We start from the raw sequence: 20,967 nt of genomic DNA on the forward strand, positions 1-20,967 counted from the left end.
AACTCCCATAGACACTAGTGCTAAATGCCCGTACTTCAAAATTCTTTTAAAAATACTCAAAACTCTCACAGGTATTCAAGCTGCACAGAAAAATGATGGTCAATGTGTCATCTTTCATTTTCTTTTCAATTTATGGTGGGTTGACCATTGACTTTTCGAGATATTTTCACGCAAAGAAGACGACCCCTATTTTCCCCAAAGCGGAAAAGTAGCCATCTTGAAAAACGATCCCTCCACAACATGGCAAAATAGCGCCACTTTCGAGCCCAATAGCATCCAAAATGCTCAGAATTGGAAGCCCCAAGTCCGGGCTAGAGGTTCACTACCATATCTCTTCAATTCCCCAATTTTACGGCGCTCAGAACTCTATAATATAGAATATTTTGAGGGTATAACTTTTATTCATGAGCTTGGCGGATCGATTTACAGGTGTGTACCCTGAAAGTTTATTCAGTGTTTGTTTCCTCGTTAGATGTCGCCCGGTGCGTCCACCCCCATACTGAGTCAGCGTGAGAAGTATCCGCACATCTACCGTATGATCACCTCGGCCGCCGGTTTCTCCTCGGCTCAGGTCCAGCTCTTTCGGCTGTTCGGCTGGAACAAGATCGCCACGTTGCACCAGACCAAAGAGCCACACGTGGGGGTGAGTGGCGCCACCCAAAGTTTGCCTCAATGAGGTTACTTTTCAATTTCACTACCTAGACTGTTTCCCCCTATATATAAAGATATGAGGACCGGTAACTAGCTCCTATTTAAAGCCTTTGATTGGATCACGATTGTTTATTTTTGAATCGCTGTTCAACTTTTGTGCATGGACGCCAGTGATTGAGCTCACGATTATCAAGAAACTCACGCTTGTCTTACCACAAAAAAGTACACAAAATCACCAGTGTCTCCGTGAAAGCAACTTTCAAGCATTTCAACTACCTAGGTTGTAAATATTAAACAGCAATATTTCTCTCTTTGATGATGTTTACCAGAGATACTTTCAAATTCAGCAAAAATCAAAGCTCACCATCTCCAAAATTGCACATTCGTGGCCAGGCCTATTGCCATTTTGCAACAGGCTGGTTGCGCGCAAACATTACCTTAGTGAATTAGAATTCACGAGGCGAGGCGGGTTTCAGACCTGCGCTCATCACGCATTATAGTTAACATACATTACCGGATATTCTGGGCAATGTATGCCAGATTCCACCGCTAGTTACTGGACCTCATTTTTGAAGTCCAAATTTAGGACAATGGGATCAGGGAACCAGACTATTTCACTACCGACCTCTAACACGCGGGTAAAGCAGGATAATGTGCACCGATTTCTGCGTCAGTACCAACATATTTGCATGAATTGTTTGGTTTCAGGTCATAAACGCGTTGCAAGATATGGTGTCGGCTAAAAATTACTCGATTATCGGCGCAGAGAGTTTCTACAAGGACCCCTACGATGCTTTGCAACGCCTTAAGGTAATCACCTTTAGTTTAAGTCAAACAGAAATTGGAAATAATTGAAACATATTCCTTCTCATGTAGGCCTAATTACTCAGAAATGCCAAGTGTGAATATTTGGATGAATAATATATCATTTCCATTAGCATTTCCAAACACAAATGTCATTTCTGTTTCTATACGAGAGCAAGCTCGATCAATAATTTCATCGGATGCACAAAAAAGTGATCGACGATAAAATGTTCCAGTCGCTGGTTGGACACTCAAACGTACACGTTTATAAAGTTTATATTATCATCCTTTAAAAACTTGGCATTTTGTGCTGTTCTCGCAAGAACGAATTTCGGATTTCAAAATTTTGACTCTCAAAAATCGAGCTGTTGGTTGCTAGTCGTGAATCCTGCTGCAAATTTTTCCACCAGTGCATCGCATTCTGCGGACGTTCGAGAAACAACATTTTTGTATTGCTACTGTGTGTAATATGTTACACGTACAACGTGACCGTATATTAATTGACGCGGCTGGAAATACGTATGTGTATTCCTCAAAATGTCCGCCGCGTTAGAAGTACATGTGAACAACCGGAATTTGTTGGTCTTTCCTCAGGAGCAGTGCGACATTAGGTTAGTTTCCTCTAAACCAGACCTTTAAAACAGGATGAGTAAACGATCTAAAACATAAAAGCCTCGGCGATTTCAGGACGTTATGCCTTTTTAAATGCACCAGTTAAATGTAATTATGAAAGATACAATATATTTTACTTACAGGATAAAGATGTTCGAATCATAGTTTCGAGTTTCTACGAAGAAGCTGTCTGGGAAGTGTTTTGCAGCGTAAGTATTTTTCTTAAGAAGTAAAAACACAGTTTGTTTATCCTATAAATTATCTTGTCCATTCCTGAAATGAGGTGTAATGGATTTCTTTTCTGATAAAACTAACAAATAAGTGCACCATTAAGTTTGACAAGTTTTGCAGCATATTGTTTTACTTCTTCTGAGTTTGTTTTGACTTACAAAAGATTTACAAGTTGGGCATGTATGGGCCCAACTTCGTCTGGATGATACCTGGCTATTTCTCGGACGGCTGGTGGACCAAGGAGAAGGCGGGCCTAGACTGCACACCGCAGCAACTCAAGTTAGCTAGCGAGGGGTACCTGTCTATTGCTTACAGTATGTACGGTATGGGCGAAGAGGAAGGGATATGTGGAAAGGTGAGGAGGAGCGGCGGCCCAATTCCGAATCTGAAAAACAAATAGCCCGGTTTAATACGAATCAGGGATGTAGCGGAGTCCATTACAAGTCCAGTCACAAGTAACAGTGACAAGTAACAGTAGATGAACAATAACAAATGAATTGTCGAAGCTCATTTGAAATGGATTGTGTGAGTTGAATTGGGACTGGAGGACTTGTGATGGACTAATACAAGGGGCCTTATTCACGAGTTGTCCATTTTTGTTGAGTTCCCTCAACATATATCATTAATTCTTAACTGTTGAATGAGATGGCGTCAGACTATTTTTGCAGGCAAAGTGTAACTTTTTTTACTGTCATTTTTTTAAAAAATCTGGCTTTAAACATTATGGAACGTTTAATTACAAATTATTATTCATTTAATTTAAGCAGACTGGAATAAATTAGTTATTAACTTGCTTTCATTTCTCTACACAAGATCCAAAAATCAAGATTTTACCTCACTCTCAAACCAATATTGCCGATTCGTGAATAAGGCCCAGTACATATACTTCTGATGGACTGCACTTCATCATGCCCGATTTCGAATCCGGCAATTCGGGTGTTTTCGAAACACTCAGCTTCGGCTAAATGGCTATGGCTATGTAAGCTCTTTGTTCAGTGCCCTTTTGGGCGTAAATGCAAATAATGTATATTATGTGTGCATACATACATCTTTGAACATCGCCCTCTATGGTCAGAAGCTATCTTCCCCCTCACCACCTGCATGTCGAACTTCCAAGCCTGCCCCCCCCCAACGTTGACAAGATATTGCCACCACTGCGCGTGAATACTGGCTGTCCTAAGTTTAGCCAAGTCCTAAAGAGGCCTAATTGGTACCCGCGGTCCCTTGTCATGTTTATGTATTGCACAAAATGTGATTAACTTCCGGCGCGAGCTGTAGTTAACCATAGTTTGACTAATTTCGCTCGAACGAAGGATGGTTAGACTACTCCAGTCGACTATTTGGGAACTAGACCACGGGGCACGGTTGCATCACTGGTTACCAATAGCCGTGTACATAAAGCACTACGGGGATCCAGGACCAAGGCATTTTGTGATGACGTTTTGGCCATCGTTTGACTATAGAGGCGTTCGTCGTATTAGTGCGCAGGCGTTTAATAGTTACGTCATGATCCATCACTAGTCGACTAACGGTCCTCATCCGAACTTTCTCGTTTGCAGACACCGCTGGAATTCCGGACTGAGGTTTCTAACGAGCTCGGCTACAACATCACGCTGACCAACCGCGGTTCGGGCGCCGTGGGCTACGACGGTATCTGGGCCCTAGCCCTAGCCATGGCCGACGCGCAGGCCAACCTCACCGGCCGGTTGAACTCGTACCAGTATGGCGACGGCGAGTACGCACGGTCCATTGGTCGGAGCATCTACCGGCTCGGTTTCTCCGGTATGTCGGTAAGATATAACCCTCTCCGATTTGTATTTGCCCTTCACTCTAATAAAAGTTCCCCGGTTAGATTTGACACGGAATCCGGGTTCTTTTTGGGCTGACACTTCTCCGGGTCAAGACTGACACTTTTGATGGTGAGACTAACGCTTTAGCCAAGGTTTCCGGGTCAAAATGAGGAAAGTTTTCCATACTCGGCCACCACTTTTTTTCAATTAATTTTCAAGCGCCGAAAAGTTGCATCCTGTATGGTTATTTCCTCCACTTTCCCTCCTCTACTCTCACCCTCTCCTTTCCTTTATTCCTATTTCTTAATCGGTCGCTAAACTTCGTCTAGATTCGAACCTCGGACTCTTCTTTGAAACACAACACTTTTACCACTGGGCCGCGTACGATCGCTTGTTACAATAATCAATCTTTGGACATATTTAAAGTATCCATTGCAATAAGACTAATGAATATTAAATAAACGAAATATTCATGAGGTATTGATTGTTCATAATGACGTATTGCACTATCATTGGCCAGCTCTGCAGTCACCCCCAAAAAACTTGTTTTGTCATTACGTGGAAAACTTGTAATAAAGACGTCCCAGTGTACAGAAAATACTCCTGACTATTAAACACGCAGAAATAACCAACGTGTTGCTTGAACAATAACTCATTAAATACCTGTTGTTCTGCTTTGAAACTTCCTTTAATTATTGTTGAACACGGGTACATCAAGGCTATAAAGTATGAAGACAAACAAATTGTGCAGTCACGCAGAAAACTTGTTTTGTAATTACTTGGTAAAACTTTCAATAAAGACGTCCCAGTGTACAGAAAATACTCCTGACTATTAAACACGCAGAAACAACCAACGTGTTGCTTGAACAATAACTCATTAAATACCTGCTGTTCTTCTTTGAAATTTCCTTTAATTGTTGTTGAACACGGGTACATCAAGGCAAAAAAGTATGAAGATAGACACATGCTGTAGTCACCAAAAAACCGTATTTTGTCATCACGGGGAAAACTTGTAATAAAGACGTCCCAGTGTACAGAAAATACTCCTGACTGTGGAACACGCAGAAACAACCTACGCCTTGCTTGAACGATAACTCCTAAAATACTTGTCAGACCGATTTTAAATTTACTTTTGTTATTATCGAGGACAGTATAAATAAGCCTTTAAAGTATGTTGACAAACCAAAGTTGCAGTCACCCAAAAAAACTTGTTTTGTCATCACATGGAAAACTCTTAATAAAGACGTCCCTGTGTACAGAAAATACTCCTGACTATTAAACACATAGAAACAACCAACGTGTTGCTTGAACAATAACTCATTAAATACCTTTTGTTCTGCTTTGAAATTTCATTTAATTGTTGTTGAACACGGGTACATCAAGGCGATAAAGTATGAAGACGGACACATGTTGTAGTCACCCAAAAGAATGTATTTTGTCATCAGGGGAAAAACTTGCAATAAAGACGTCCCAGTGTACAGAAAATACTCCTGACTATTAAACACGCAGAAACAACCAACGTGTTGCTTGAACGATAACTCATTAAATACCAGTTGTTTTGCTTTGAAACTTCCTTTAATTGTTGTTGAACACGGGTACATCAAGGCAAAAAAGTATGAAGATAGACACATGTTGTAGTCACCAAAAAAAAACGTATTTTGTCATCACGGGGAAAACTTGTAATAAAGACGTCCCAGTGTACAGAAAATACTCCTGACTATGGAACACGCAGAAACAACCTACGCCTTGCTTGAAAGATAACTCCTAAAATACTTGTCAGACCAATTTTAAATTCACTTTCGTTATTATCAAGGACAATTTAAATAAGCCTATAAAGTATGTTGACAAACCAAAGTTGCAGTCACCTAAAAAACTTGTTTTGTCATCACGGGGAAAACTTGTAATAAAGACGTCCCGGTGTGCAGAAAATACTCCTGACTATTAAACACGCAGAAACAACCAACGTGTTGCTTGAACAATAACTCATTAAATACCTGTCGTACTGGTTTACAATTTCGTTTAATTCTTGTGAAGCACAGGTACATCAAGGCTATAAAGAATGAAGACAAACAAATTTTGCAGTCACCCAGAAAACTTGTTTTGTCATTACGTGGAAAACTTGTAATAAAGACATCCCAGTGTACAGAAAATACTCCTGACTATAGAACACGCAGAAACAACCAACGTGTTGCTTGAACAATAACTCATTAAATACATGTTGTTCTGCTTTGAAATTTCCTTTAATTGTTGTTGAACACGGGTACATCAAGGCAATAAAGTATGAAGACGGACACATGTTGTAGTCACCAAAAAAATCCGTATTTTGTCATTATGGGGGAAACTTGCAATAAAGACGTCCCAGTGTACAGAAAATACTCCTGACTATTAAACACGCAGAAACAACCAACGTGTTGCTTGAACAATAACTCATTAAATACATGTTGTTCTGCTTTGAAATTTCTTTTAATTGTTGTTGAACACGGGTACATCAAGGCAATAAAGTATGAAGACGGACACATGTTGTAGTCACCAAAAAAAACCGTATTTTGTCATCATGGGGAAAACTTGCAATAAAGACGTCCCAGTGTACAGAAAATACTCCTGAATATTAAACACGCAGAAACAACCAACGTGTTGCTTGAACAATAACTCATTAAATACCAGTTGTTTTGCTTTGAAGATTCCTTTAATTGTTGTTGAACACGGGTACATCAACTCAAAAAAGTATGAAGATAGACACATGTTGTAGTCACCAAAAAAACCCGTATTTTGTCATCACGGGGGAAACTTGTAATAAAGACGTCCCAGTGTACAGAAAATACTCCTGACTATAGAACACGCAGAAACAACCAACGCCTTGCTTGAACGATAACTCCTAAAATACTTGTCAGACCGATATTAAATTTACTTTTGTTATTATCGAGGACAGTCTAAATAAGCCTATAAAGTATGTTGACAAACCAAAGTTGCAGTCACCCAAAAAACTTGTTTTGTCATCACATGGAAAACTGTTAATAAAGACGTCCCAGTGTACAGAAAATACTCCCGACTATCGAATGAACAAGCAGAAACAACCTACGCGTGCTTGTTGTACTGATTTTAAATTTCCTTCAGTTTTTGACGAGGACATTTAAAATAAGCCTATAAAGTATGAAGACAAACCAATGTTGTAGTCACCCAAAAACGTATATTTGTCATCACGGGGAAAACTTGTAATAAAGACGTCCCAGTGTACAGAAAATACTCCTGACTATGGCCGTGTGCCTCCAACTTAGTTCTGCACGACGTGTGTATCCAAAATGTGCTCTTAAAACCTTTTCTCAAAAATTATTACCGGAGCTTCCTGGAGTCGTCTTTGGTGATTTTTTTTTTATTTGAATACTGGCATTATGGCTTCGCCTCGTGGAATGGAACATTTCATCTGTCACCTCATAAAATTATTCTTACCATTGCACTCACAAACATTCATTATTTGTAAACAGTTATTTAGCGACAAAAATAGGATCTTCAGTGGTTCATCTGTAGAAAAAAAGTCGCCAATTAAATGGAATTTTTGAACTGATTGTGCCTAGGGTGCTATTTTATTTTTTATTCAACACCTGAATAAATCCCCGTCATCTGATTGGATGGCAGTGGAAAATATCGCAGCGCACAGTGCAATGGAAGTTCTATTGCACGGTGAATAGAACTTCCATTGAACGGTGTCACTGCTGCCGGTGGTGGCGCTGTTTTAAATCGACATAAATAGAAAAGGATGGTTCTCAACCTGTTGAACAGTTTGCATAAATTAACTATGATTAATTTTTCGAACTTTGAAACAGTTTTTAACCTGAATAAATTGGCTATTAAAAGTCAACCAATTAGATGACAAGGATTTATTCAGGTGTTATATAAAACAAATAATGAATGTTTCACGTTCGTGCAATGGAAAGAATAATTTCATTCGGTGACAGATGAAATGTTCCATTCCACTCGGCTTCGCCTCGTGGAATGGAACATTTCATCTGTCACCTCATGAAATTATTCTTACCATTGCACTCACAAACATTCATTATTTGTATACCAGCAGGCCTTGTAGAATACGTTTGTCAGATTTACCGGAAAACTGCGGTGTATAGAGAACACCATCTAAAATTTATATTAATCCGTATCTTTACAATTGGCTCAGTATATACTGCATGGAAAATAATGTACTGTGGTTTATCCTGGTAATGGAATAAAATTCAAGCCCTTTTTTCCCCGGCAGGGCCCGGTACGTTTCTCCCCCGGAGGCGACAGAATTGGTAAACTTCTCATCGAGCAAAACATCAGTAAGCAGCTATTCAAGATTGGAAAATCGATTTATTACTTTGTATAACAAACTGGTAAAACTCTGAATAGAAGCGTTAACAACTGTCCAACACGGTGGTCGAGTAGTAAGTCATCTGCATTAAAAAGCAGGAGGTCGTGGGTTCGAGTCCCACCCAAGTGATTTTTTCCAACTTTCACTCGGGAAGTAACACACTGAGTTTACAGTGTTTATGCGTCGGTGAAGGGCAAAACTCATTTGATTTAATTTAGCATTAACAATCACAGACGAAGTTTCGAAGATATATTGCTTGTGACAAAAGATTGCGACTTTTGTTTATTCTCAAGCTCTCAGACAACACATAGTAAATATAACATTTCATTATTCAAGGGAATAGTATTTCCTTGCAGTTTATGTTTTGACCTTTTTTATATTTCCAAGATGGCCAGGAGGTAGTAGTTGGGACCTACAACAACATTGCTGACCGAATCATCTGGGCTGTTCCGTCTGAAGACCTGTGGTACTACAGTGGTAAGTTTTAATCTATTGAATAGGCCCAAGTTTTCCTTCTTACCCGGCAGCGAATTATTTTTTTCTACACGAGATCCGACAATATCAAAAGAGGGCGCTCTCTCTGCGTTATGCATATTCATGATGTCCAGGGCTTTAGAGAATAAGTTATATATCGAGGCATAATAGTGTTCAAATCACCAACGATTGGCAGCTGATTCGTGGACTGGTTGGAAGAAGTCCTGACTTCTAATCAGGGGATCTGAGTTCGAACCCCAGTGAGCGTTTTTCACTTCTTCTCATTTTACCTTTTAAATAACTAAAGTGAGGATGGAACATTTCTCACAAGACGTAAAGCCTATCTTTGGCTTGTGTTGTGGCGAACAAGGCATTATATGTGCAATGGGGGGGGGGGGACAAAATCGCAACCAGGCACACCCTCATTTAGTAATTTTTGTCAGCAAAAGTGTTGTCCTTTTGGCAAAATCGTGTGTCCGACAGCAAATGTGCTGTCATAGGTAGAGCTATCTATTGTCGGATGGTATTGCCCTGCCCTTTCGATTTTCCAACCTGGTAGGCAGGGAAACGTACCTGGCTACGTTTCGGCCGGAATTATATGTCTGCAAGTTTGTTATCGCCTCACCCATTGATATTGGTCTAGGAAACAATAATGGTTCAGGGGTCTTTCATGTAGACAATATGCGTTGCTGGTGTCTCGGAGAATATTCTACATTATTTTTATCCAATAAAAATGAGTGCACAAAATGCCTATCCAATGGGACACAAAATCATTGCCCTTTGGGTACGGCTGTCTCTGTCACCGATGAGGGGGTAATTGCATAATAGCGCCCTCTTATTCCTGCTTTCTACTAACTTTTTTAACCGTCTCGCTAATGATAGTGGATAACTCTTAAACTAGTTTTTTTTAATAATGCTATCCGTAATCTTTATTTTTCACAGGAGGGAAACCCCCTTTCGATTCGGACATTACCAAGACGATTGAGCTTCTTCAAGGGAGCCCTCTATCGCTCATTGCGGTCATGAGCGTCCTGGCGTCGCTGGGGATCATATTTGCTGTCATGTTTCTGCTCTTCAATATCTGGAAGCGTAGCAACAAGTTAGTAATCATTGGCAAGTTTGATCCCCTAATGGTCAAACCGTGATTGATTTGTGACACACTTTACGCATGCGCACTATCATCAAAGTGTGAACGATCCCTCATCGAACTGCAGTCAAACGGCATTACGAAACTTCCCCCTCCAGGCTCTCTGCACCATACTCATGTCCACATGAACGGCTATTGGTAACCAGAAAGTTGACTACTTAATCACCACCTCGGCTTCGACTCCGACTTTGGCCTCATCTTTGACTCTTGTTAGAACCCCCCCCCCCCATGTCAACCCACCTCCCCTCAAAAATAAAATGCTGGCATCGTTGACCTAAAATAACAGGATAATGCTGTGCATAACATTTACATTATTTAGCCGAGGTACTGTACGTCAGAAGTTTAAAAGCTACCGAAGCCGAAGCAGAAGCCGGAGATATGCCGCGGTTTGGGGACATTCTAAATGAGGTTAATCCTGCTTCTCGATTGAACATGCTCAATGAGTCCCCTCCTTTTTTTTCCACAGGCAAATCAAGATGTCTAGCCCCAAAGTCAACAACATCATTGCGTGTGGCATCATGCTTGCCTACCTGAGTGTGGTGCTGCTGGGCGTTGATCGATCAATGGTGGAGGAGAGTGCCCTACTTGCCATCTGTAGGGTAGGCCTATATTAGCATTGACAGATTTTTATGGTTGAACTAAGAGCTAGTTATAAGGTGAGCCATCAACAGAATGCCATGAGAGGTGGTCATTTTTCAACTTCACGGTCGATTTCCTACAGATAATAATCCACCTTGTTTATGTTTGGCACCACACTACCAAGAAAACATCCGTGTCATCAAATGTTAGGTAGACATGATAAGACATTTTTTCTACAGCAGCTAAGATCAGCGCAACTTAGTCTCTACCTTCACAGGTACCCATTTATACTCCTGGTGGAGAGAGACGCTTTGCATTAAATTCACAAGCACCATGTTCCCCGTCATGGTTTGAAACCACGTACTACAGCACGTGTCGAATACCGTATAACCATTGGTCCACAGCGCCCCAACAATTCAACTTGGAAGATTATTCTGAGTGCTGTATCATATTTTCTGACGACACAAATAGAACCGTAGGCCAGTTTAGTTCCAGTGAAGAATCTTCATAAGTTATATCCTAAACCGTTTGGTTTCAAGTCCGTTCATGGATTTTCCCTGTGGCATCCACTCCAGCATTCGGAGGAATGTTTACCAAGACACTTAGGATGTAGCGGCATTGCCACGCCGTCAATCAGACAAAAAGATCTTTGTTCTTAAAATCACTTTCTGACGAAACAAACAGAACGGTACTTAGTTCTTTCAAAGAACCTTCATACGCTCTAAGTTAAACCGTTTGGTTTGAGGTTCGTTTACGGATATTTGTTCTTAAAAGCACTTTCTGAAGTTCTTCATGTTTCGTTCCAGGTTCGTTCCTGGATCATTCCATTAGCCTTCACTCTGGCATTTGGAGGAATGTTCACCAAGATGTGGAGGGTGTATAGTATCGTCATTGCCAACAAGACCAAAAGAAAGGTACAACAAATCTTTAGACACGTACGTTGAAAACACAAGAACAAGACGTTCATGGTTCAAAAAGACATGTTATAGCTGTTACTTGGCACCAGTGCCAGAACTACGATCCAATTTTTAGGTTGGGGCACAATGATTCGTAGTTCTGGAAGCACTGAAAGTGTATTTTTTAAAAGTTTTTAACAGTATAACGCAGTTTCTATCTCTGATTTTTGAGCTAAGAGCACTAGGCGTGACATGCCACGAGTGGGGAGTGGGGGAGTGCCCCGTCCACTAACGGTTACGCCATTAGTTGGCACCTATAAAGTTCATAAATCATCCTTAATCTTTATTCACTTGTGTCTGCAGGTGATCAAGGACTACTACCTCTTTGGTATCATCGCCGTTCTGCTGTTGGTAGACTTGGCCATTCTCATTCCCTGGCAGATCATTGATCCAATACAGATCAAGGAGAATAGAGTACCCATTCCTCAGGTAGGAAATGCTCCTCACTTAAGTACTCTAGAAAAAACCGCCCCGCTGACTATTTGTCTCTAGCCCCAGCCCCACCCCATCTCCCTGACTACCAGCACCACCAGTAGGTGAACACCGGAGACCTCTTCGGAGCTGATGATGGGAAAAGTCGACAACCGGGCATCAGATTATCTTGTTTTTGCATATATATGACATGGTGGTTTTTTAACTTCGCAATGCCGCATGTTTGACAAAGGTCGGTTCATTCTTGGTGCGACAGCGGACGCGAACTCAATTTTGTGACGTCACGACACGTGATCACTGGCAAATCAAGCTGAATAAAGCTGACGAAAATTGCAGCGAAATGGTTTTCACATGCCTAAGGTGAATTTGTGTCATACGTGGATCAGTATCTTTCAGTACAATTCATCCCATGCAATTCGAGGCCTAAAGCCTTGGTTTCAGTCGTCTTTGTTGATGTTCTTGTCATACCTTCAATACCAGTGTTAGTCAGGTAAAAGTCAATACTGAGGCTGGAGTAAAGTATCATGCCGTCGATTCATACCAGATACCTCTCGTTTGTTCTCGTCGTTTCACGCAGACCCAAGACGATCTGGAACGCCACGAGAAGCGCGAAGAGCTGCACGTCATCTGCACGTCTACTAACAACACCATATGGACCTTGGTGCTCATCATCTACAAGGCGTTTGTAGTCGTCATCGGCGCTTTTCTCGCCTGGTCCACAAGGTAAGCAGAAAATTAATGTATCGTTCCGAATTGTTCCACAAACCCAGCCAAACTTTGGTTTGTGCACATTTTAATAGTGCCTCTAACCAAGCTACTGTGGTCACCCGCCTAAAGTCGTGACGTACTCGGTGCGTCCTATGTGATAAATATGTGTTGGTTTATACATATGTAAGTTGCCCATGTGATAAGACAATTGAAAAATGGCGTCTGTTGCTATGTGCAAGTTCGGGCATGGGTCATTAGTCGACTAGTGGTTGACTTAAGTTTGTGACGCAACTTACGCTTGCGCACAAACAGCAATGTTCTTCATGATGCGAATACATTTTGGTTACCAGCTATGCAAATGTGCCCCATGATCCCGTTGCAAAATAGTCGACTAGAATTAGTCCAACCATCCTCCAAGCCAAGTTAGTAGAACTATGGTTAGCTATTGCTCGCGCACGAACTTAATGCGCCCTTTCAGAGCGCCCTCTACTGAGCTCCATGTTGTATTTGACTAATACTCTCTACCGCTCAAACAAAAATAATACTTTTACAAACTAGTTCATTGCTGTCAATATGAATGCGCTAAATCAGCATGAGCTAAACGTAAACAGAACAAAAAGCAAAGGCTGCTCTGTTGAACTGCATCTGACACCTAACTTGTTGAAACTAAGAAACAGAGTATAAACGAGTGCCTTTCAACTTTTCACAATAATTTTCATTATTTTCTGGAACATCAGGTTGTATTTAGATTCGTTGGTACCCGACATTTTGTTTGATGCTGACCACCCAAGATTTGTGTGCACATGCGCAGTTGTATGAACCGCTGGTATCATTGACTCATTCCTGCCCTTGTTAAATTTTACCAAGGAACATCAAAGTGTCCGGTCTGAACGATAGTTACTACGTGGGGTTGTCTATCTACAACACCGTCATCTGTTGCGTGGTAGCCGTGCCTCTATCTGTCCTTAATGTCTCGTCTACCGTCGTGACCTTTGCCCTGGTTTCTGGTTTTCTGCTGCTCTGTATTACGGTATCTCTCTGCATGCTGTTCATACCAAAGGTAGGCTGAAAGGTTCTACTAATCAAAGTTTCTAAATCTTAAGTGTGTGAGTTATCACAAGTCAATCACAAGGGATCAAAAGTCAATCAAAAGTCATCATAAGACAACACAAGTTATCATGAGTCAACATGAATAGTCATAATTAGTCATTAAATAGCACAATGTAGTAACTACAAGTCAAATAGTACATCATAAGTCATCTACGAGTTATCACACAATATCAGAGGCCCCCATAATTCATGAAGAAGTCTATCTCAAGCAATCACAAGATGTCATAATCCATCGCAAGATGTCAAAAGTCAAGTACAAGTCTGAAGTCTGTCACAACTTTTCCACTCTCAAGTTACCTGGCAGGTTATTGAAATCCTACCGGTGAATCGACTTCTGAGTGTTTTGTAATTCGATTCCAGAGTTCCGTAAAAATTTCACTTGAGATTGGCTTGTGGTTGACTAAACTAAAACTTCGTGTAGTCAAGGAATTGGAATTTCGAATTTGATTCGTGCCTCTTTCCTTAGGAACTAAGAACTTCAATGATGGGTCTTCCATCACTTTGTTACCTTGAGTGTCTTGTTTAAATTAAGCCCATTTGGTTGTATTAGTTTAGGGGCCCTCCATCTTGGTATTGAAATTTCACCCTCGATTTGAAATCATGGATTTTTAGGTTGTGGCGGTCTACCGCAAGAACTCCGTTTCAGATGAAACATTCACCGGGACGAGGATTGGGACGACGGTGGGGGCGCCCCGTCGTGAGGTACCGACAACAAGCGCTGTGGTCGAGTCTCGGACAACGGCGGATTGCTAGCTAGCCAACCAAGTGATACCATTCAGGATATGGCTGTGCCGGAAACGAGCTACGGCTGCGGCTACTATTGTCAGCAAGTGACCTCACAAGACGTCAAGGGACTGTGATCGAATAAACGCCTGACGCAGTGTAGATTTTCTGAGATCATCGGTACAGGTGTAGACCGACCCATTAAGCTCCGCCCAGTGGAGTTTTGACCAATCACAGCCGTGACTGAAGTCCGATATGCGTGCACAAGCCCGACATGCGTGCACGCGCGTATGACGCGCAAAGCTGCAACATGCAGTGTTGAAGAGGATCATATGTTTAGTGCCCACGTGCGCAGTGGGCGGAGCATAATAGATCGTTCTATTGCCAGCGCCATGATAGAGTCCTGCACAGCAACGTGACATTTAAACGTTGGTCAACCTCGTCTGACGTCACATCGACAGCGGCCGTTATTAACGCCTAGTAGGCTGCACGGTGTGCTGGGTATGTTCTTATAGCATTATATACCCGCTACTACACTGAAAAATTGCCTGGGTTAATTATACCAAAGAAAGGGTGAAAACTGGAACTACACAACCTTGGGTTGCTCTATAACCAATGGTTTGGGTTGGAATTTCTGCTCAATTCAACCAAAAATTGTGGTCATCTTGTATGACTACAACTTTTGGTTGAATTTAACATAAATAATAACCCAAACAATTGGTTATAGAACAACCCAAGTTTGGGTAGTTCCAGTTTTCACCCTTTCTTTGGTAAAATTAACCCAGGCAATTTTTCAGTGTAGTATAGTTATAGAACACAGATCTTTAAGCATTGTCCAGCCTACATATGACGTCACTTGGTAGTGTTCATAATAACGCCCTAGGGGCTTCGTGCACAAATACCCCCTCAACGGTAAAAAAAAAAGAGAGTTGGGGAGACCCATTGATCTCTATTACACGTGCATGTATAGACTATTATAGTGCATATATTAGTAGGGGAGACCACTGGGAGAGACATTCAAACGCATTGCCGACGACGCCTGACTCTCACTCGAATACGCCATAGCTTTGTGCACATTCTGAATAAAATTAGTTGCGCGTACTTGCGCGTTACAATAATACGCAAACCATTGGGGACCATTAAAAACGGCAGCATTCATCGGGCTTGCTATCTGCCATGTGCTTCTCACGTCAAAATATCGAGATGTAAATGTCCGTCTGGTGAAATTATCACACAAAATAATGATTTCAAAGGGCACTGTTTTGCCGAGCTGCATTAGTAACATTTGTAATAATGGTTTCTGGTGTGGGTAGGCATTACAGCACTGTGTAGACTTCCGAACAAAAGAGGTCCACATAAACCAGGTAGCAGCGGCGATGTGTGGACGTGGGCAAGTCCACGCAGTGTTTTAACATTTCTGGAAAACAGGTTTAGAAGCATTTTAGGGTTAGGTTTATCCGTGGCAAAATGAAGAGAAACACTAAAGGGGATCATAGAAAAAAATTGGGTTGAAAGAGTTTTCACAGTTTGAGAAAAATGATTTTTTTTTTTCACTGTTTTTTCCCTTAACTACACGAAACCAAGGGAATGTCCACACTTGATATGTAATGTAAACATGGGTGTGCACGCGGTGTGTACCGTCCGCTGGGCTCTCGAAAGTAGTACGTGTATAACAAAAGCGCCCTCTCTTTTTGCGCACGGAGCCGATGCAGGGTGTAAATTTAGAGTTTCTAGACGCCCAACAGACGCACAGTAGACGTGTTCATGACAAAAGGAGTTTCACAGACGTCAAGACGTGGTATGACGTCCAACCTCATAATATGACGTCACAGAATAATCATCGGATGAAACGCCTGACGCAGGCTGTATTTAAGTTGAATAATCTACGTGGCAGTTTCACTGGTTACCTTACTGAATGCGATATTGCGAGGATAACTCAAAGTACCAGTTATGGTTTTACGCCTTCGCTAGAGAGGGCGCTTTTTGACCACTTTCAACGGCATGGGTTGCTAGAGCGTACAGCGCTGGCCTCTCACAGCTGTGGCCCAGGTTCGATTTCCGGCTCGGGTCATAATGAGTAGAGTTGTTTTTTGATTCTCTCCTGTGCCTCGAGATTATTTTTCCGTTCCCCTCCCCGGTTTTCCTCCCTCCGCTAAAATCAACACTTTCGATCTCTTTGTGTTTTATGGTACGATATAAGTAAAATTAAAAGGACTTAAATTGTACATTATTGTTTTTTATTCAAACAATGGTGTACAATTTAACTCCTTTTCATTTTTTCTCTATAAAAATGTATTTCACGTAAGGCCAAAACTTATGATCCTGGTACAAAATACAGAGGATGTTTTTTTAAAGTTTTATTTAATTTTAAATTTAAATACTTTTAATATTTATTTGTGCTTTCTAATTTTGGTGTTTTAATGTTGTAGATGTCATGCAATTCAGATTGTAACTGCTATATGTCATGTTTTTTTTTTAATAAACCATAAACCATAATGGGTTGCCTGGCGGCTGCATAATTAAGGCGACTTAAGCTTACATGCCTCCGGCTCGACTACGTTGTAGCTGCGTCCTTCGCAGTTCAGCTTCTGCTGCACGCAAGGACGATTAGCTCCCGAAATGTATTTATTTATTTACGGAATCTTTCGAGAATTCTATCTAAAAACAAAACGTATGCAATACGTTTGGTGATTAATAATTCAGTGTAAAACCACGCCGTGCATTAAAAAGGAGAAGGCTGAAGCCATTACATTTCAGTGACGGTCACCAATGCTGTGAATTATTGATGCCGTTGATAGGAATGTGATAATGTAGTTTTTGACTAAAACCACGTTAAAAATCGGTCTCTCCAATGAACAATTGCTGGTTTTGCAAAGATGGGAGAATGTTTTGGCAGCGTTTAGTACAATGTGCTCTGTTGACTCTCAATAGAATTGGAAAAAAAAAAGAGCACACACTTGTACACGCATTTTGTCTGCGTTTTGGGGGAGCGCCGTGTCCCTCCCAACCACCGAATTTACAAGCGGCGATAGGGCCTACACAAAATCCAGGCATGTGACATTGATCAACGCCGTGTCGAGACAACATCGTATTAAAATCACCTCTTTACCCGGTTTGATATCAGAGTAGAATTTCTTGATGTCCAAACGGTGTTGTTTTTTTTATAGAACCGATCCGAAGCCCGCTTGATAATACACGCCGTAAATTAGATTTTCATAGGGAAACAACTCACAGATTGCTGTTATTCAGAGGGGAACGAAGGCGCGCTCATCCAAACAAAATAGACTGGACAGGAGGCAAGTACGCATGATTACGTGATCTGCCTGCCATTTGTTTGTTCTGGTCAAATGTCGCACACAATTTAAAAGCCCACCGAGGTCGCTCATGTCTTGCCCAAAAGTCATGTTCCGGTGTTAACAACAGGCGCGTGGAAAAAAAAAAGAAGAAGCAAAGTTGCCTCCCGGATAAGTAGCGCCTTTGTCCATGCAGGAATCGCTGATGACATTCAAAACAGAAGGCTTTATCAACCCGGAATTGTACACGGACCCAGGATGTTTATTGCGGGTGGAATTCAATTACAAATCCACTAATTTGATTAAGGTTTCTTCAGAATTGGGAAAGAAAAATATTCAGCTCTCGTGAATTTCAGAGCAAAACAAAATATGTGCGCCCGGCGAATAGATAAACTTCGATTTAAAGGGTGAAAAACCTTTGTTATCTTCCGCAGCAATAGTGCATAGTCAACTTCAAACCGAAATTTTAAAGAATTCTATAATGAGCCTAATGCAGGTACAAAAAAAATAAAAGAAAGTAATGTTCGAACATATAAGTGGAGGACGATTGTTGCAGTTCGGCTTTTGAAGAAAGTGCCCAATTGAGAATTAAAAAAACCCAAAACCAAATTCATATTATAATGTACAATATGCACTTTTGTCATGCACCAAATCTACATTATTACAACTTTTGATTTGTATGAAAATTTTGATTTCCCATCCTCCGTTCGGTAATACCGCGTATTTAGACATTAAGTCAAACTAAATTGTCAGATCTTAGTATGACTTAGCCAATCTGCACAGTTTAAATTGCAAAACTGGCATTTGCTTCATATTAGTGGGAACAACCAATGCAGGTTACAGATAAGAGAGGTGTTCAGGTGAAAAGCCCTCAGTTTTTAGCAAGATATACAACAACTCGGGCACGCCATCAATTCTATCACGGAGGCCCTGTTCAATGGTGAAAGCCATGTGCTGGCTGTTGTTCAGATAATCCATCACGGGACAGGTGCAATTGTGCAAAAGGCCGACGCAGCATTACAGCCGCCGATGAAATCATATTTTCATTACCAGGTGCGTTTTCGTTGGATGCTCTGTGTTGCTATGCAGTACTCCAAACTCAAGAACCATTCAGTTTTATGAAAATGGTCGAGAAACGAGATAAGGAGATTTGTTTTTAGATGTGTGGGTGCTTGCGCCAACCTACAGCGTGCACAATAGTGTCTCCACCTGCAGGTTGCACTTGCTAACCACTTCTCAAGATCAGGAAAAATACTCACAACTATCCAAGGTGTTTGAGACACCCATCAAAATAAAAAAAAATGCGGGTAATTCGATGACTTTTGGAAGAAAATTCCATCTAAAGACAAAAACCCCTAAAAGTAGTCCTGCGCGCGATGTTTTAATCTGCAGATTACATCGTCAATGGATCATAATTATTCAGCTAGTTTGATGTTTATTCATAAGAAAATAACCACGACGTCACACTATTGCTATCACTCAGTCATGCATGTACATTAAAGCATTTCAAAGAACGGCTTTCGTTAGATCTGTGGTTTGAACCCATGTCCATTTTTATCATATATTTTTGTTGGTTGGGATAAGTTTAATTGAAGACAAAACCCTGTCTTCCATCCACACAGCGTGATAAATATGCATGTTAGGGTGAGTGATATGATTGGTTAAAAAACGATGTATGCTGCAAAAGAATACGCTATCTACGCTCCGTTACAAAATAGAGCAACTGCAGGGTCTAGTTTCGTCCAAATTTCACAGAAACACATTGTTGAATTCCTGATCACGGCTTCCACCTTTCCTTTTTTAACAAACCCTCAAGTTCATTCCCCAAGCAATGCTCGAATAGCAAACAAATTGAGGGCATAGGAATTGTGATAGGGCCCGCGAAGGCACTTCAAGCCCTATTCACTGGCCTGTGCCCTTGTGAGTGTACATCGATCATGTGCCTTGATTCATTTAAACCACGAGGGCTGAATGCAATATTGTATGGACATTGCTTTACCAATATGCTTTTTAATATTGCCTGACGTGTGTACTTATTGTGATATATGATTTAATTAATCAGAGTAGCAGTGGGAATTGATTATTATTAGAGCACAAATCAAAAATGTAGATGCCTTTGATGGTTCAGAGTAAAAAAAATCACAAACGCCGGTTGATATGACCAACTCAAGACGTAGGATTCTGAATTATTATTATTTTTCCCAAGGTCGTCGCTATACGTCAGGTGAATTCAGATGAGACAGGGCTACAAAAGTCATTAAATTTAAAATGTAATGTAGTGTTTTGTTCTTTTATTTCCGACACAACGCTCGTGTTTTATTGGTTAGTAATTGTACTCGATTTGTGTAAAGGTACTTCGCCCTCCTGTACTTTCAAACAATTTCGTGTGCCGCAAAAGTTCGCTTCTTTACCGAAACAGTTGAATTTGACAGGAAATTGGAAATCAAATTCACAATTCATCAGTTGATAGTTTCACTACCCAGTGTTCGTAAAAATGGCCTCTGTTGTCAATTTTTGGACATCCTGTGAACACATTAATCAGTGCAGTTCGCTGCCCATGACGTCATTGTTCTATTGTTATCCTTGCATTGTTCTGGCAGCGTGACGCCATTTTGTATTCGCTGTACGTTTTGCAGACAGGTACATAAAATGACCGTGACGATAATCAGGAGTATGAATGAAATGCTCGGAATTCGCAAAATTAGTATTCAAAACACACATCCAATAAACTGCGAGATACCATGAAAATTAATTGGGAATGGGAACTTTCCCGTTTTGTTTTTTAATTTGAATTGGAATTCCATTTTATTTTATTATAATTGTTTTAATTAAAGATGGTTTTTACCTTTCATGTTAGCGAGTTATGCATTAAATATGTATTTTCCGATTGCACAAAAGTTTTCGTTGTGCTCCGATTAAATAATATGATAGTGATGTATTATGTATGTGTATTTTAGTCTTAACTATCCTGAAAATCATGCGTTTGGGGGTTTATAGTCAGGTGGCATACCGTTGGAATCGTGACCGACTGGTCCAAAGCACCAAACTTAGCAGATAGATTCTTATGGTCCAAGAGAAGATATTTAGAAGGGGTGACACCTGAAATTCGTTTGGG

General features: G+C 40.8%; 1 protein-coding gene across 1 annotated transcript; it reads left to right on the forward strand.

Moving 5' to 3' along the window:
- Positions 1-483: 483 nt before the first annotated feature.
- On the forward strand, positions 484-15,034 carry LOC119726155 (gamma-aminobutyric acid type B receptor subunit 2-like). Its single transcript, XM_038197770.1, has 14 exons — positions 484-643; positions 1,360-1,461; positions 2,211-2,276; positions 2,462-2,653; positions 3,858-4,088; positions 8,335-8,398; positions 8,818-8,907; positions 9,847-10,003; positions 10,518-10,650; positions 11,437-11,544; positions 11,890-12,015; positions 12,596-12,741; positions 13,594-13,786; positions 14,449-15,034. Exons 1-14 carry the CDS (start codon positions 536-538, stop codon positions 14,587-14,589), a joined length of 1,857 nt encoding a protein of 618 aa, XP_038053698.1. The 5' UTR covers positions 484-535; the 3' UTR covers positions 14,590-15,034.
- Positions 15,035-20,967: the final 5,933 nt, after the last annotated feature.

Source organism: Patiria miniata, unplaced genomic scaffold (assembly GCF_015706575.1).
Source record: "Patiria miniata isolate m_02_andy unplaced genomic scaffold, ASM1570657v1 HiC_scaffold_1, whole genome shotgun sequence".
Lineage (NCBI taxonomy): Eukaryota > Metazoa > Echinodermata > Asteroidea > Valvatida > Asterinidae > Patiria > Patiria miniata.